We start from the raw sequence: 18742 nt of genomic DNA on the forward strand, positions 1-18742 counted from the left end.
CATGAATTGAGAACACTTATGAAAGCTACAAAATTCACTCTGGCTTGCACTTCAATCAGCCTTCTAAAGGAGAAAAAAAATAACCTAAAACACGTACTTTGATAAGCACAAGAAAGCACCATATTCCAATGAGGCTGGGAGTGTCTTTTCATTCCCCGGGAAGGACAGAAAACAAACACGTAGTAAGTTCTCCAACCATCACCAAAGACACAAGGCATGCCTCTCCATTTCAAGCATTTTTAAAAAATTTTTATTTATTTGTCAGAGAGAGAGAGAGAACGAGAACACACAAGCAAGAGGAGTAGCCAGAGGGAGAAGCAGGCTCCCCGCTGGGCAGGAAGCCTGACTCGGGACTTGATCCCAGGAGCCTGGGACCATGACCTGAGCCACCCAGGAGTCCCATTTTAAGCATTTTTCAAACATTGGGCTCCTTTTCCCTATACACACTCTGGTGAGGCAGAGAAGGGACCTTCCTGGTTTGCGTCCTTTCAGCCTCGGAAGTTTCTGTGACAACTAACAGTAAAGTGCATCTGGGTTTGCTGAAGTCACTTCCTAAAACTGTTAACGGTGGGGAGAGGAGGTTAAATAATCATGAAGCCAAATGAAGGAAAGCCTCTGTTACTCATGCTCAGTGGTAAAGTGAAGCACGTGCTACAACACGTTCTGTGGGGTAAGCTGGGGAACACGGACCGGTGCCAGTCCTGTGGTTTCCTGGGACCATCTACTCAGACATCCAAGTCCCAGTCCGCTCCCTCATCCCTCCCCTTTGCTGGAGCACGTGCCCCCACCCACCCCTGCCCCCCACAGCCAGGATACCAGCAGACCAGCACCATCACATGCTGCCTGGTTGCTCAGCCAACTGGCAAATGAGGAAAAAGAAAAGGAAGCAACAGGACGTAAATTCTACAGTGTCTTAAGAATTTCAGTGAGACAATGCAACAAACCACCCTGTGTGCCCATCCCTGGGGCTCAGCAAACTGAGGGTACCCCCGCCCCACCCCTTCCTTCTCACAGTTTAATCTCACGGTCTGAATGGTTCCCTCCTGTAGCTAAGTTTTATAGGGCAGATAATACATCAGTCCATCACTTACTAATGACTGTGCATTGCCTATCCCTAAGCTATCATTTCTTACAATAAAATGTGTGTTTTCAAAACTCTGCCTTTGGCTACTCCTCCTCATGCTCACTCCCCAATCTTCTCCAGGTCTCCTGACCTCCTCCTGCCCGCCCCGAGACTCCCGCGGTGCTGTACTCTTTGCAGCTCCTCCAGCTGCCAACTCCAGGGCTATTCCAGGCTTCACGCGGGCTGCCCTGGGCCTGTTCACTTTCTTCTAGCTCAGTGCTCTCCCCAGGTGGGCCTGTGCAATGCAGGGCACTGGCACTATGAAAGGACGTAAGAAAAACTGTATTCACACTCATGTTTTAATTTCATCATTTAAAATGCTCTGTTTTGCATGAAACTTTTATAAGTCATGTAGAATTAGTTCAGCAGCAAATATATAATCTAGAACTAACTAAATAAGCTCACTTTTTTTTTTTTTTACAGTTAAGCGTGCTTAAAGAAACATCGTATATGGGCCTCTGATCTAGCAAACTCCTACTCATCCTTCAGAATACAGCTCACATGGCCCTGCCCCAGGATACCTCCTACCCAAGGGTGAGCCAGACCCAGACACAGAGTTTAACCACATCTGGATGCCTGGCATCTCCTTATCCTTTAAGACTCAGCTTAGTATTTCCTCCTCGCATTCCTGATCCCCCTGGCCAGTGATGCCCCTTGCTCCTTGGCACCTACTATCTGCCATCCTACCATTTTTCTGCTGCATCACGTTTCCCAATCTGTAACTGTGACATTTACTTGTTTCTTGCCTAATGTCTCCACCAGGACATAAACTCAATGACCACAGAGACCCAGTGTCCCTGGGCTCCAAAGTGTCTTCCAGCTCCTCCCAAACAGCCCCTACTCAACACTTATTTGTTGCATGAAGGAATCCTATTTTCCTTGGACTACTGTTGTCCTTTGAAGGTAACAAACAAGGAAATGATCTGCCAGAGACAGAAGCAAGAGATGATGCCCATTCAGATAAGCTGGCGTGAAAGGTGAAATCTTGCAACATGCCCTTTGCCACGTCCCATCCCTAGGGTCCTTTCCGCAGACGTGCTCCTCCCCGTTCAACTGACTGGTCTGAATCTGGCCTCTCCTTCCCGGAGGAGGAGCTAATGATGAATGGGGTGGACAAAAGAGCTGCAGGGGGAGAAAAAGCAGAGGGATGCGACAGCCCGCGAATGAGGGAGTCTCTGACTAACGAAGAGCTGACAGAGCAGAGCCCCAGCTCAGACTTCCGGTCCCAGAGCCCACGCTCCAGCTCCGTTGCTCAGTTCTAAGTGCACGCATCTCCCACAGTTTCCGGCAGCTCCACTGCTCCACCACCAGACATGCCCCCCCCAAAACCTAAACAGTTCAGATAAGCTGTTGTATTTCTAGGACAATGCTATTTCAGGAGACCACAGCTAAATAAAAATCCCTGAGGGTGAAGATGTTAGATAAACAATGAACTCTCTAATTACAGAAAGCAGAATGAGGTAAGCAAGGTTTCCTACCCCTCACTACCCCCCCCCCGCCCCCCAAGTTTCCCCCCCCCCCCCCCCCCCCCCCCCCGCCCAACCTTGACCCCTCCTCCCGCTGCAGCAGGGCAAGGCAAAGCACATTTTAGTAATTAACATACCACACACGGCCGGCCACCGATAATATTGAATCCCAGGGAGCCAGAGTCCCGATGTAGGACAAGAGTCAGACTTTTGGTTTCTTCACCCTGCAGGGAACAAATGAGTTCAAAATTTTATTTACCAACAGGGAATCGATGGTGGCAATTTTCTCTCTACCTAAGTGGACTCAAGGCCTCTTAGGTCATCCTTCAAACTCCTCTGTCTCTTGGGCAGTTTAAGCAAGGAAACTTCTAGGGCCCCAGCTGAAACAGTGTCCTATGCCGAGGAGGTTACGGACATTCGTAGACCCCGCCTCTCCCTGCCCACGTGAGAATGTCTGGCGGCGTCCACGCATGCCTGATGAACATCGCCTACCAGCGACTCCGCGGTCTGCGCACGCATCCCTGCTCCGACCGGCCCATCGCACGCGGGCTGTCTAGACAGCGACTTTCTGTTTGCTCCTCAACCGTTCTCAACAGCAGCATTCGTGTTCTGTCACGGAAGGTTCAAGGAGCAGCGCTCTCGGAAGTCTGAGCGCATGAAGCCTTATCAAGAGTCATCTGTGTCTGGGAGGCTTGAGGGGAGAGCAGGCCGTGGAAAGGCCGACGCAAACGTGGAGGGGAAACGGAGCCTGCATCTTTCTGAGAGGGGGAGAGGGGCCGGTTCACAAAGTCATTACTGTCCAGGCCATCGGAGATGCCGGGCTGTTTAACAGAAAACACTCTGTTCAAAGGGGGCTGGTCGGCGTGAGCCCCTTGAAGTCACGCAAGCAGAGGCCACCCAGGCAGCTCGCACAGGCCACGCTCCACAGCCGCGAGGGACACAGATGCCTTGGCACCTCGGCTAACACTCAAGGAACAGACACGTGAGTAAAAGTAGATTTCCCTTTCTGTGTACGCGGCCCCTAACCAAGCTCTGACAGGCACCGTCAGCTCCCGGAGCACCTCGGAAGGGTTTCCGAAGACCGGAAGGACGCAGGTGCGGACCGCAGACACTCGCAAACGCTTCGCTCGCGGTTTCTGCATAAACACGATATTACTTAAGTGCTGCATTTTTAGAAAATGTGAAATACTCCATTAACCAACCCTAACAGCTCATCTGAAAATAGATTTTATTCTGATGTTTACGGCCTCCTGATGAAACCTTTTCCTCCTACTTTTCCTGTGGAAAGAAACGACCCCATGTGAAGGGCACGGATTCGAGGATCTGCCCCAGCCACACCGGCAAGGGAAACCAGGCTTTCTGACAGCCAGCGCCAACAGCTTTCCTGCAGCATCGTGCCATGGACTGCGGGAGGGTTCACTGCCAAACGCTGGCACTGGACCGATGCCCAGCAGAACCAAAAGAAAAAGAAAATAATACATGTAGATGACCAACAGGCCTCAATACTAAAATTACCTCCATGCTTAAAGTTCTTAGTAACCACAACTGTGTCTCATGACTAGTGCACAGCAGAAATATTTGAAATTTGTTAAAATTTCAAAAATGTTACATAACCCTAAGCATCCATTGTTAAAGGTTTGTAAAAACAACAATGACAATTTTTCATTAAAAAAAGACAGTCTTGGGGTGCCTGGGTGGCCCAGTTGATTAAGCATCTGCTTTCAGCTCAGGTCGTGATCTTGGGGTCCTGGGAACGAGTCCCACATGGGGCTCCCTGCTCAGCGGGGAGTCTGTTTCTCCCTCTCCCTCTGCCTGCCACTCCCCCTGCTTGTGTGCTCTCACTGTCAAATAAATAAAATCTTTAAAAAAAAAAAAAAAAAGAAAGAAAGAAAAAAGTCTAATGAAAGAACTCGGTGTCTTCTAAGAATGATGAAACAAAATATTCATTTCCACAAGCTCACTTATTTGATACATAGAGTATTTTAATATAAAGAGAACATGTCTCTTTGCACCTCACCAAAAGCAGCAAGGCCTCTATAATAACGTACTGATTTTTCAAAAAATATTTCCAATCCACAGCATCGCCATCCAGAGCATGTGTGTGTCAATGGTATCGATCTGATTAATGTGACCTGCACCAGTTAACAGGCAGCAACTGTCAAGCTGCTCGAACAGAATAAACACTCAACCTGATAGCTTTGAAATGTAAACGTAAGCATTCACAAACTGAAAGAGTTCATATCTCTTTGCCTTGGGAAAGGATAATCTTGGTAAGTCCATTTCTTGGCATGCTATGTTTAGAGGGGTGAAAAAGTTAGAAATACACTGGAATTTGAGTGAGTTATCATACACAGCTACAGTTCTGGCTTTCATAATTAATGATAGAAATTGCAGTTACTCGGTAATCCAAGGCAGATACCTCCAGTCTGACTATCTGCAATGATGCATGGACTAGAACACGCGGACAAATTTTCCAGGGCAGTTTTAAATCTACTGTGTGATAACCACTTATTCTTTCTAAAAACGAAAGAGAAACAAAGAAATTGTATACTACATTAACAGTGATAACAGCTAACATTTATTGGCAGCTTATTATGTACCAGAAATGATATTAAACGTGTAACTGCTTTATTTTCTTTAATAAACCCCACCAATTTCATCACCTGGCATGAATACCACCCTCACGATACAGGTGGAAAGAGCTAGTAAGAGGTCACACTGGGATGTAGACCCATGCTCTCTGATTCTGGACCCCACTTACTCTTCTGCACCACTCCCTTTTCATGTGGAATGTAGAAAAGAATGCCACAGAGCCTAGCAGTATCTTAGGTCCTTCTCAAGATGGTTCAACTGTTGGAGTTCCAAAAAGTTCCTTAAAGGAACTCATGATAGGATGTCTTACTCAGGAAACCGATGTCAAAACAAAACTCCCAACTATTCACTGAACTATTTCTCTCCCAAAGACCCAACCTGAGATGCCCGGACACCACTAAGTCTGTACCCAGCCTCAGAGATCTCTCTCTAGGAAGAAGTGAGACATGCCCGAGACACACCATTCCTTAGGCCAACAGCTATTTGCAAATAACGTTCTGAACAATCAGGTTGACCGTCTACACCTCCTTGCCTGTCACAATCACTGGAAAGAAAGGAGTGTTCTCATTTCTGCAAGCATCTTGACAAAGTCTGCTGTCCAGGAGGGTTACAACAGGCTTTAGGTGCCCTTGCCTATTTGAGGACTGATTTGCAGTAGTGAACTACCACATGGAAGATTCAACACATGATGCTGGGAGCAGTAACAGGAGAAAAGAAAAGCTCTGCCGAGGCTGAATTCCTTTCATTTCTCCATCTAACTTTTCCTTGGACACCATGAACTTGATTCTGGCTTTCCCTTTCCATTCTCCTCCCCTGAAAGCAACCTTAACTACCCTAATTTCTAATTCTTCAGAAAAAACACATGAATAGAGAATTTAATCACTGGACTTTTGCACAGCATATTTAACATGTGAACATTAATTCCTGTTTAATCATTTAACCTATTCCTGAGCTGAAAATGCATCAGGATAAAGAGCATTTAAATAATTCTCATTAAATTATACTCCACCAATTAAAGAGACGTAAATATGGAACAAGGGCGAAGGCTCACATCGATGCTCCTTTGCTCATTTTTGACAGAGAAGATGTTAATGAGTGGCTCTTTCATCTAAAGGAGATTTAACCAATATTGATCTGTTTTGGTAGTTTGTCATAACCCATGCTTTGAAATTTTCCCAATGGCCTGATGAAGTAAAACAAAGAAGGGGAAGAGCTCAAACTCACATCAATAAAGGATTATCTCAAACATCAGCTTTTTGAAGCAGGCATTGTATCCAGGCTCTACACCTGAGAAACTGAGGTTCCAAAACATTTGCTTAAGATCACACAGCTGCAAGGAGGGAGAGCCAGGAATGAAGGTCCACGGGACTCCAACATCCATGCTCTTTGTACTCTGTGGGTACATTCTGGCCCCATATCCTAAAATCCCTTTGCCTCACAAGACAGCCTTCACATTAAAATGTCATGAAGGATTAGACATCTAATTAGTTTTGTAATTAGAGTTCTAAGCAAGGTTTCTCTGGACTGTATAATAATAGTGGCAGGGATTAAGAGTGTCTATTATGCCGTGAAGGGTATCATAAGAGTATTACGCCGCCCCCCCCCCCCCACACAGGAATGAAGCAATGGTTAAGATCTTGGGACTCCAGGGTCAGAACCCTAGTTGAGTTTCCTCATCCACAGAATGGGGATAATAATGGTTTCTCCTCATATCACGGGGTTATGAAGAAGCCTGAATGAGATAGAGAGTCGCTGACAAGGGCCTCAGCACAGTGCCTGACCAACAGAAGTGCTCAAAATACAAACAGAGCACAGTGTGTGGTGGACATTCCTGCAGCTCAGCTGAGGCCATGACACTCTTTAAGCACAAAAATGACCCTGCCACAAAATCCAAGCCATAAAAAATGTCTAATCCCAAATTAACTTAGTCTAACTCAAGCAAGTCTGGGAGAGCAGGGGCCTGAAGTTAAGCAAAATAGGATTATTATATATCCATTGCACCATCTGGCCATCTGATGGGAGCTCCTTCTATGTATGTGTCTTTTTTTTTTCTTTTCCCTCCCTCAAAGTCTGGAGAAAGAGTGGCACATTCTAAGACGGATGATTAAGTGCCAATAGACAGTTCTTATTCTAGAGAGGGCAGCAGGAGACAAGACCACAGTGGGAGCAGCTCAACCCAGACCTTCAGCGGAGCAGAGCTAGGACAGGTAAAGGATACTGTCCTGCTGAGAAACAGGGATGAGGAGGGGAAATCAGACAAATGACACACCCAGGGGGCACCTGGGTGGCTCAGTGGTTTAAGCCTCTTCCTTCAGCTCAGGTCATGATCTCAGGGTTCTGGGATCGAGCCCCGCATTGGGCTCTCTGCTCAGCATGGAGCCTGCTTCCCTCTCTCTCTCTGCCTGCCTCTCTGCCTACTTATGATCTCTCTCTGTCAAATAAATAAATTCTTAAAAAAAAAAGTGACACACCCAGGCCTGAGGTAGGGGGCCATGGGAACAAAGAGGATGGGGGAGCAGGTGTTGGCTCCCAACAGCATAGGAGCAACAGTAAGCCCAAGGATCTGTCGACTTGGATCGGGAGAGCAAAGCTAGAAGCAGCTGGGAGATGGGGAGCTAAGAGTGTTTGGGGATTGCCAAGGCACTGGACTGCTCTGCGTCCCACCACATCAGCGCTCTGATGGGCTGGGAAGAAAAGGTGAAGAGTAGAAGACAGTCGACAACAACCGAAATGGAGAGGGGACGGCACCTCCTTGGCAGCTCTCCTTTGTGCTCTCCCTATTCTCCTGCTCTTCCCTGATGGCAGGTGTCTCTTCCCTTCAGGAGACAGAGACCTCTCACCAAAAGCTGGGTGGCAGATGGAAAAGGAAATTTCTGGAGTCCAGTGACAGCCCGGTCTCCTCAGGGTGAGGCTGGAAGCTCCCCAGCCTCCACCCCAGAAGCAAGTTCATAGCTGGGCCCTTGCTTCAGTGCAGGGTCTCCTTGGGAAGTGTTTAGAATTGAGAAAAAACAGAGATGTCTCAGCCTTGGAGAAGGAGACGTGGGCCACCACGCCCTAAATAACGGCATGAACAGTGCGCAGTACTTATCCCAGTAAGTCACGAGCAGAAATGGAAGCTCAACGCACAGGAACACAATAGTTGATGGCTCTGAAAATAAGCTTTGCTATCATATTCAAACAAGTACATATGAGATCAAAACTTATTTTCAACTCAAGAGCTAAGTGGACAAGAATTTGGGGGGAAAATGAAAGTCACGGTGGAAAAGGCAAAAATCAAATGTACTTTGTCAAAGTCATCTTACACAGTGGCTGGGTTTTGTTGTTGTTTCTGTTGTATTCGTTTTTTAAATGTCCAAGAACATGAACTGTCCTCTACAGGCAAGGTCCTTTTTCCTCTTAGTATGGCTCTGTCACCGTCCTCCTCCCAACTCTCTGGCCTCGGAAGCTTGGATGTGTGCCATCTCTTAATCTGTGCGGTGGCCCCCAGAGCCCATCCATGCCACTGTCAATGTGAATTCTTTCTAAACACTCCTTTCCGCCCCATGTTGGGTGTTCCCCAATTACTGCTGTTGTGGGACTTTCAGCTGAGAACTGGCTGGACTGGAAAGCTGCCCAGCGGGATCTGAGAACTGTAATTGACTGACCGCTAGTCTGTGTATCTGGGGTGACAGGACACCTCTCAGCCTCAGATTATGCAAAGCTCTCCGAGAGTCACGCAGCTGGGAAACAGCTCTGTCTGTGGGCTAGCAACAAGACAGCACAAAAGTGTGCAGCAGCGGAGGGGGCTGGGAGACCAGGAGGCAGAGCCGGCTGCGGGAACTTCGGGAACCTCCATACAGAAGAGATAAGGGTGTCTTCACTCCCTACACTAAAATGTTTTTTTCCTCTTTGTTATTCAATTCATGTTTCTAGTGGTGAGGTGGCTTGGGTCATCCTCCTCCCCTCCAGAGAATTCAAACTCCAGTTCTAAAGAAGGGATATTCTTGGAGGAAGAACAGCAGAGGAAACTCTTCAAGCCTCAAACCGAAGGCAGTCACGGGGTTGACACAAATGAGCTGAAAATGGTTGGGATAGCCAGTGGAAGTGTTAGTGGTATGTATCTGTCCCAAGATAGGTGGTGCAAAGAGGAAGAGGCAAAGGGCATGGAGAAACAGAAAGGAACAAAGGCACAGCTTTTCCAGAGTCATTCTACTTCCAGAATATAAATATTCAGCATATAAATAAACTCATCCATAAGCCAAACAAGTTATTTTTGAAAACCAGTAGAACAGAAGTATTCCCTAGACCAAAAAAATATGTATGCATTTTTCAGTCTGTGGCTGTTTAAATAATTTGAGAAATCCTGAAATACCTATTTCTCTATTCCCAGGAGTTTGATTTCAAGTTTATTTCTCTAATTTTTATCATCAACTCATCTCTTTCCTGATGACCTTCCACAAGCAAGGCTTCACCAAAAAACAAGCAAGAACAATCTTACTTAAAGTACTACCACATTTGCACATTTCCATTTGATGAAGTATGGGGTACTTCAGGCTTTGAAATGCCAATAGTCGATCCATGACCCACCCTGAAGCATTTTCCTTCCCAAATGTGAATGCACCCAAGGCTTCCCAGGTATAACACTGTAAGTTCTTGTTTACAGGAAGGCAGGTGATCTGCCTGGCCCCCCTCTTTTGAGCCTTGTCAGTGTTAGGGGGAGACAGATACAAATACACCCAACAATCCCTTAGTCTTCATGTTGTTCACGAGCTTTGACCTGCTCCTTCCCAGTCCAGGGCTGCTACCCAGACAGTGCCACTGACCAGCACCTTCCTCGTTCACCCAGTCCCTACCACTAGAACTGGTCATTCAGGGCAGCATGAGGCTCACAACGAAACTGTGACCCTGTGAGCAAGAGCCCCCGTCCATCTTCTCCGTTACACCACTTCAGATTTCTAACGTTTCTTAAGCACCTTATTTAAAGAAAATCTATAAAACCTACAGGTGCCAGGCACTTAATAGATGTTCAATAAATGCTTGTTAAGTCTTACTGTGCACTTAAAATACATCATCTGGTTTAACCCAAAACCAGTTCTATCAGCCTACATATTATCCTGTTTAAGAGATGAGAGAAGACAATTACGGCTTACAGGAGGTCACAAGAGGCCCTCAACAATGAGACAGAGGAAACACATGAATCCTATTATCACTGACTCCAGGGTCTGGATAGTAACCACATACCAAGCACCAACTCGATTCAGGGTACTCAGAAGCCTGCCTGTTTACACAAGGCCTACAACCAACCGTGACCCACATCCGGAAAGGACTGTATCTGATCTGTGTACAGCAGAGACACAGGACACCTGACAATAGCTTCTAAAAGTCTAAGGGTGGCCTCTCTGCCTAAGACTCATTTCTGCATAACCAATGCTTACAAAACAGTTCATCCCTCCCCATTCCCGGGGAAGAAGCTGCTGCTGGGCTCAGTCACACACAGCCTGCTTGGTGTCTCTGTCCCCCAGGTTCTCTGCGAATATATATATGGAATGGGTGAGAAAGATGGATGCCTGTGTCCATCTGTTAGTTATTTTCTTTGCAAAACTAATCATTATGTTATACCACTTCCCTTCTTTATTGGAACAGGCTTATTAGGACCCCATTAGTTCGGGGGGACAGAAGCTAATCCACATCTAGAAAGCTTCAGTGAACAAAGAACAGTAAGACTTGTGTTATGTTTTCAAAGACTCAAGTGCATGTCTGATTGATCCCATGGTTTAAAGCTGTTCAAGTTGACCTTTGTATCCACAAGTGCCTATCATGATGTCCGGCACATTGTGCATTAGAATGTGAGGGGCTAAATTGCAAGAATACATAAAGAAGGACTCTACTTTCTTCCTGCCATCAACCACTCTCTAAATCATGAACATGAAAATTAGAGAAATGAGTCACTATTCCACCCAGGATACTATGTCTTTAATTCTCTGTTTTTGTTGAAATCTCTTTCATAGGATCTGTATTATATTTTGTATGTTCTACACCAGAACTATGAGAACGGGAGTTAGGGCATGAGAAGAACATACTTCATCAGCACGGACCAGAAGCCATCAGACCAACTAAATGGAGCCAAAGGAAGGTGCTGGGGGATTACTTTTCCAAACCTCTGCTTCTCCATCTGTAATATGGAAGGTAATGCTTTGTGGGTACCTACCCCCACAGGGTCTTTCTGAGGATGAAATAAAATGATGTGCCTTCACCTCCAATTAACACAGGGTTTGCATATAATAACAGTCCTCTAGAAACACGTATGAGACCTCACAGGAAACACGGCCTCAGGAGAAAATGCTTTTCTTATAATGGTAATGGTGTATAACCCTGAAGTCAGCCGCTGGGTTCAAATCCCAGGCTTATATTAGAATCTGTGGAACTTTTGGCTTTAAACTAGTTTTTATCTAATCTGTCTTATCATCTGTGCCTTTTACCAAAAAAAGGAGCTCTACCTGATGAAAACGATGGAGAAGCTCATATATGTGCTTACACAAAGCATCCTAAGTAATTAATATTTCTTGGTCTACAGTCTAACACATAACTGCCTTACAGATTCTTATGCATCTAACATTTTTAGAGAAGCAAGCAACACTTCCAAGTGCAGAAAGAACCACTTAAAAATACCTATCATCAGAATTCTCAACTCAGAAGTTGTTATAATCATTTAATCCAGTGTAATCCAAATCCATTTAATCCAGCAAACACACTGTAAACCAAATCTTAATTTTCTTTATAACACTTAAATGAAATGGATTGACAGCCCACAATTCCCTTTAGCTGAACTTGGCTGTTTTGTTAGAGGCACTATGAAATGGTTATTTGCTGAAGCTTTCCAGAAACAGAAAATATACTGAAAGGTTAACACTCTGATAGATACATTTCAAAGTGTTTGGACATCTGGAACGCCTTTTGATACAATTGTCTATTAGATTCACTTACCTCCAGGAGTTCTGAAATGGACAAAATCGTTTCTGGGATTTGGTGCTTGATACAATTTGATCTGGGTGGATCTAGTAGAACAAAAAGAATGCCTCCCAAAAACCTGGGAACAATTTTGGTAACTGGGGGGGGGGGGGTTACCGAAAAACACATTCTTTTTCAATACAGGCGCACTGTTGGTTAGCAATCTGAAAAGCTGTGATGGCTAACAAGACAGTCATTCCAATTTTGAGTTCACCCACTGAACAAACACATACTGAGAGTTTACAGTGTACATCAATCTGATGCTCAGAACACAGCCCTGAAGAAGATGGACATGCTCCCTCCTGGGGAGACACAATAAAGAGCCCTTCCAATTACTCAGTTACAGCTATGATGAATGCCACGCAGGAGGAGTACCAAAGTGAACATCTCAGGGCACCAGACCTGGTCTGGGAGATCACAGAGGGCTTCGTGGAGGTGGTGATGCTTGAGCTCGGATGGGCAGGATGGAAAGGTTATCTAGTGATGAACCAACTCTAAGTGCTGACATATAAGCAGGGGTTAGGAGGGAAGAGTTGGAAAACTTGCAGATTACCTACTGATTAGCTGGGAAGACTGTTGCAAGTAGAGAAAAGAGTGAGCGCAAAGGTGGGTGCAGAAGTGGGTGGCAGGCAAAAAGGAGCTTTGGGGCATATTCATGGAACTGCCAGAACCCACTGAAGCTGGGAAGAGACAAGGAATACAAGCAGACAGGGGGAGGCTGGCAGGATCCAGAGCACACTGGACCTTATAGCCATGCAACAGAAACTGAAAGGCAAATGCAGGGTTTAAGAAGTTAAAGTGCTATCAAGGGGCACCTGGGTGGCCCTTAAGTGTCTGCCTTTGGCTCAGGTCACGATCCCAGGGTCTAGGGATCCAGCCCCGCATCAGGCTCCCTGCTCAGCAGGAAGCCTGCCTCTCCCTCTCTTACTGCCCTTGCTTCTGTTCCCCCTCTTACTGTCTCTGTCAAATAAATAAGTAAAATCTTTTACAAAAATAAAGTACAATCAGATTGACATTTTGAAGGGATGATTCCTGGTGCTAGGTCATTTTAGCGGATCGAAAAGGTGCATCATGGAAGCAGTGGTGATCCAGGCAAAAGATGATGGTGGCTAAGACCAAGGCCGATTTTGTTCCCCAGGTGACAGCCGGCAGTGTCTGGAGACCTCCGAGACTGTCACGACTTGGGAAATACTACTGGCATCTATCAGGCAGGGGCCAGGCATGCTGCTAAACATCCATGAAACCAGGAAGACCGTCCCCCCAACACAACGCGCACACAAGAACTATCTAGCCCGAAATGTTAATAGGCGGAGTTGGGAAACTTTGGTTTGCACCATGGTGACCATTGGATGGGGATGGAGAGGAGGGCAAAGGTACAAGAAGTGCTTTGGGGGTAAAATCAATAAGACTTATTGATGAGCTGGATGCAGAAGTAAAACAGCAGAAGGGATCGAGGACAAGGCTCCTCCGGTTTTTCAACATCTCCAAGAAATGTTCACAAGTGTCCCTTCCTCAGAAAGCCAAAGAAGTCCGCTGTGAAATACTTTTGCTCTCAGAATCGGGGCGGGGGGGAGGTCAGGGTGGGAAAACAGGCAAGCAATAAAGCTCTTCAACTTACTCAAGCATCCCATCACCAAGTCTGCCAGTGCCCAGATGTGGCTTCCTAGTGGTTCAAGACGCCTGTCAGGCTGTGGTTACCTACTGTATAACTGCGAGGCCATCTGGGTTCTAGGACTTTACCCTGGTCTTTCTTAAAAGGAGGAAACCAATACCTGTTTGTCTCCGTCCATACCTGAATCCAACTAAGTAACTACTCCAGGTGATAGGCAGACCAGCATCACCTGGGAGCTTGGGAAATGCCAACTCCAGACCACCTGTGATGGATCGACAGCTGTAGGAGCAAGCCTCAGGAATCCTGGGTTTTAACAAGTTCTCTGGGTGATTCCGATCACAGGGAGGTAGGTTTGAGAAGCACAGCCCCGGAGACACAAGGTGTATGGAGGTACAGTACAGACAAACCCTCCGTACTCAACTAGTGTCAAAAACCTGAAAGTTAAGATAATTTAAATAATGCCAGATCAAAATAAATAAATAAATAAATAAATAAAGCATGCCAGATCATTTTCTGAAACAAGGTCTAAGACTTTAAGGGATGGTATTGAAAACTCTTCTGAGTATTTCTTATCTTACTTCAGCTTCTAACAGAGAGATAAACATTAGGACTTATTACCAAAAAAAAAAAAAAAAAAAAGTGTTGTGCATGAAAGTTTCCAAGCAATATAAATCCTTCTGCCTTTTGGAAGAGAATAAACAGTACCCAGCAGGAGCAGAAAGTCAGCCCAATGAAATAAACAAGTTCTTAAACAGCTCGCAGTGGGAGAGGGTTTTCTGGCTGATACAGCAACAGCAAAAGCCTTCAGCAAGGGCCATGGAGGGTTAACTTTAGGGCGAGAGCCACAAGCTTCCCTAAGGCCTCAGCTGAGGCCAGCCAGGGTCTGAAGCCAGAGAAAGGAACTCTAGCAGACTGCAGGCCAGACCATTCTTGGCTGTCCTTGAGGCTAGCGCTGAGGTGCACAGAATTCCAAGGAGGGCTCCAACTCCAGAAGGGAACTCTCTCTGTAAGCTCAAAAAGCAACATCTTGTCCCTACACTTAACACCCTTGATTATCCCCCCCCCCCCCACCCAACACAGCTTCAAAAACATCCACAGTTCAGATTCAAGTATCATATTTTGGGTTCTGAGAGAGGGTTTACCCAAACACTCCAGAAAGAAAACAGAGAGGCAAGAAGAAATAATAAACTAGCTTAACAATGAATGATGTATAAACTCTGGGGTAGTGAATGGCTTATTTATAAATAAGCGTCACTTAAAACTACGCAGGAAGCCCGCGTGACAGCATAAACAAGAAAATCTCAGGAACTCCTTTGCCCCAAACGCGGCGCCTGCTAAAAAACCAAGCTTTGCCCTCTGTTTTGGTGACTCGCAGGCTCACACCAGTCTTTTGTATGCTGTGCGGTCCTGGGTGAGCCTCCAAGTAGTAAATATTTGCCCTTCGCCCAGAGCGGGCGGCTGCTGAGACTGCAGCTGACAGGCCAGGGGGCCAGAATGAGGGGAGTGGGGAGACGGGGAAACTCACAGGCCTGGTGTGCACGTATGGAAGGGGGGGTTGGGAGAGCTCAGCAAGAGGCAAAGCAGATACAGGCCCCTGCGGGCCCCTGGGGCAAATATGCTCTACTCCAAGGCAGCCACAGGGGATAGTCAACCACAGAGAAGCACCGTGCTCCTCCGCATTTGTCTCAAGTGTGGACTTTGTAAGCAGGGAAACCCTGGTTTGCAACAGGCAGTTTGACACATACACACCCCAACCTCAGAGAACACTTGGTAATGTTTGAAGACATTTTTAGTTGTCACATCTTGGAGGCAGGATGGGAGTCCTACTGGTATCTACTGGGTAGAGGCTAGAGATGCTGCTCAACACAGTACAATCCAGAAGAGAGCCTCCTACAACAAAGACTAATGGGGCACACAGTGTCCATACATCCCAAGGTGGATAACTCTTGATGTGAACCTCAATCTCCACTCTGTCCCGAGTCACAGTATAACTCTGGACCAGTTCTATGACCGTGCTGAGCCTGCCTCCTCCTCCTCAAAGGATTAAATAGATAATGCCTGTAAAGTGGTTCCTACATTTGCCATAATGTAATTTGAGTGTTTGCCACAAACACTCAAAAAAAAAAAAAAAAAATGGGACTTGCGGTTACACCAAGACACAACACAATAGTGCTTAAGACCTGGGGCTGGTGAGGCGCCTGGGTGGCTCAGTCGGTTAAGCATCGGTTAAGCATCAGCCTCCGGCTCAGAGGACCATCTGGGGGTCCTGGAATGGAGCCCTATGCCAGCTCCCCACTCAGCAGGGTGTCCGCTTCTCCCTCTCTGCCCCTCCCTACTTGTGTTCTCTCTTCTCTCACTTGCTTGCTCTCTCTCTCAAATAAATAAATACAATCTTAAAAAGAAAAAGAAAAAAAAGCCCTGGGGCTGGAGAGACCACGGCAGGAGGGTTCAGAACACAATTCTGACATGGAAAAGCTAGGACCCAGGCACCATTGAACGTCAACTGGAGCTTGTTTTCTTCATCTACAAAATGAAAAGCATCACACCTGCCCCACTTGATTAAGAAGGAAACAACTGAAAGTACTTAGCATAAGGCCTAGAGCAAAATAAGCCTTCCAGAGTAGTGGCCATTATAATTACACCAAGGACCAGCACCAGATGGCCCAGGGGGAGATGTTAAAGATGACTGCAGGCAACATTTATGGAGCATTCACTCTCTCACAGTGCCAGGTCTTTTTAAACATACTCTCTCCCTGAAGGCTGACAACTACCTATTCTACATTTAGGGAAACTGAGGCACATGGAGCATAAGCCACACTGTCACTCACTCACCCGCTGGCTAACAAAAAAAAAAAAAAAAAAAGCCTAAATTCTAAAACAGTTCCGATTCCACAGGACTTGCTCTCAATTCTTAGTTTATATTTGGCGGAGCTTCCTTTTTTTTTCTGGAATCCCCGGATGAACGCCACAGGCAGTGCATGGCTGTGTTCCCCACACCCGCCTCCCCCCAGCCTCATGTCACATCTCTAGGGACCAGTTTCTAACTTTAGAGAGGCTAAGCTGTTTGTTCAAGGTCAGCCAGCTAGCTGGCAGCAAAGCCCGCATCTAAAGCCAGCTTTGACTCCAGGGGCCTGCCTTCTGAACTTATTCAGAACTGTGTGTTTCGTTTACTCTTTCTGGAATTCCTAGGGATGCATAGATATAGTTCACTCTGTCTGTCAGTATCTCATCCTGTCTGCCACGTGTATAAAGAAACTTTTCAGCCTTAACAGAGGTCAAGCAACTACCCCAAGATCACCTAGCTTATCGGAGCATTAAAGCCTTTGGGCACCATTCTGACTTCGGAGCGGCGCTGCTCACTCTTACTCTACGCTGACTGTGGGTTCTTTTTAGTCCTTCCAGACCCCTGGAAGCTCTGCTGTAGCTACTTTACATCCTGCGTACCTAAACCTTAGGGACCATAGTTTCCAAGCTTAAACTGCTTCAAGGACCTGCTCATAGTGATACCGCTGGTAAGCAGTGGGAAAAGGAGGAGGTAGGGATGCTCGTGGGAAGTTCCAGGCATCCCGGGGCCCCAAGGGAGCGGGAGGCGCCCGGGGTACCCAGGGGGCCCCGCGGGGGGTCGGGGCTGGTGGCAGGCGCCTACCTTGCCACCGGGCGGCGCGGCCACGCAGCGGCTGAGCGAGTCAAGACGCGCGCTGTATTCGGTGAACTTCTTCTGGTAGCGCAGGGCGGTCATCTGCAGCTCCAGCTGCGCCGCGGCCAGCTGCGCCACCAGCGACTTCTCGCGCTTACCCGCGCGCAGCGCCTCCTTCTTGAGCGCCTTGTGCAGCGCGCCCAGGCGGGCCTGCAGCGCTGCGTTGTGCGCCCGCAGGGCCCGCGCGCAGCAGTGGCCGCCCGCGCGCTGCTCGCCGTGCGTCAGGGGCAGCCCGCAGCCCTCTTGGCAGCGGCCCACCGGCCGCGCGTCGCACGCGTCGCGCATGTGCGCCTCCACGTCGCGCCGCAGGAGCACCTGGCCGCAGCCCGCGTGGCGGCAGCGCGCGGGCGCGAAGTCGCAGCGCTCGAGGTGCTCGGGCAGCTGCTGCAGCTTGACCACCCGGTTGCAGCCGCGCGCCGCGTGCGCACACTTGATGTCCAGTTTGAGGATGAGGCGCTTGAGCGGCAGGACGTGGTTGAGCTCCTTGGCCGACAGGCGACCGCGGCAGCGCGCCGGGCAGCTGCCCTCCTGCACCACCCAGGGCAACACGCAGCCGGCGCAGAAGACGTGGCCGCACGGCGTGGTCAGCGGGTCCTCCAAGACCTTGTGGCACAGCGCACACTTCAGATCCGGGTCCACGTCGCCGTCGAAGCGGTCCAGCTCGAAGCCCATGGTGGCGGCCGGGGCCCGGGGTCGCCGCCGGGCGGCCGGCCGCCCCCTCCCTCCCTGCGAGGCAGCCCAGACACGCCGGCTGCGCCGCCCGCACGCTCACTCGCTCTCCCCGGACTGAGCCTAATTGCTCCAGACTTCCTCGGAAAATGCCCGAGGAACAGGACTCCTCCGGCCGTATATGCGCGAGCGCGTGCGCACGCACATCCTGCCTCGGCTGCCTCCAGCCCGCCCCCTGCAACGAGGAGGAGGCCGGGAGGCAGAGGAGGATGGGGAGACCCAGAGGCTCGCGGAGCGGACTGGCCTGCTCAGGACGCCAGCCTGAGCCCTTCTACCCGGCGACTGCTCTCTTGAAGTTTTCGCTATAAGATACCCACACAAGCCGAGAAAAGCTCACTAAGTCTGGAACCGAGGCTGCTGCAGTGGCCCAGACGAGTTGTCCCGGAGCCCTTTCCCGGACAGATCCCGACATTTTATTCTCCTCCCCCGCCCCCTCTTTTCTTGAATGATTGCAGAGAACGAAAAATATTTTGAGGCCCGCTATCTCGACACTTACGGTGTTTATTTATTTCATTCCAGGGAAAGTTACAGAGCCT

The 18742-nt window shown here is 48.0% G+C and overlaps 1 protein-coding gene across 1 annotated transcript in view; it reads right to left on the reverse strand.

Moving 5' to 3' along the window:
- Nucleotides 1–18149, reverse strand: part of LOC111144106 (PDZ domain containing ring finger 3) — a 244430-nt gene extending 226281 nt beyond the window's left edge. The window contains exons 1-2 of the mRNA XM_022498241.1: nt 17427–18149; nt 2727–2813 (exon numbers count right to left, since the gene is read on the reverse strand). Of these exons, the coding sequence (XP_022353949.1) occupies nt 2727–2813; nt 17427–18149 (810 nt within the window). The remainder of the gene's footprint in view (nt 1–2726; nt 2814–17426) is intronic.
- Between the last annotated feature and the right edge of the window lie 593 nt (nt 18150–18742).

The sequence above is a fragment of the Enhydra lutris genome, unplaced genomic scaffold, assembly GCF_002288905.1.
Source record: "Enhydra lutris kenyoni isolate GAN:26980312 unplaced genomic scaffold, ASM228890v2 scaffoldscaffold10, whole genome shotgun sequence".
NCBI classification, from domain to species: Eukaryota; Metazoa; Chordata; class Mammalia; order Carnivora; family Mustelidae; genus Enhydra; species Enhydra lutris.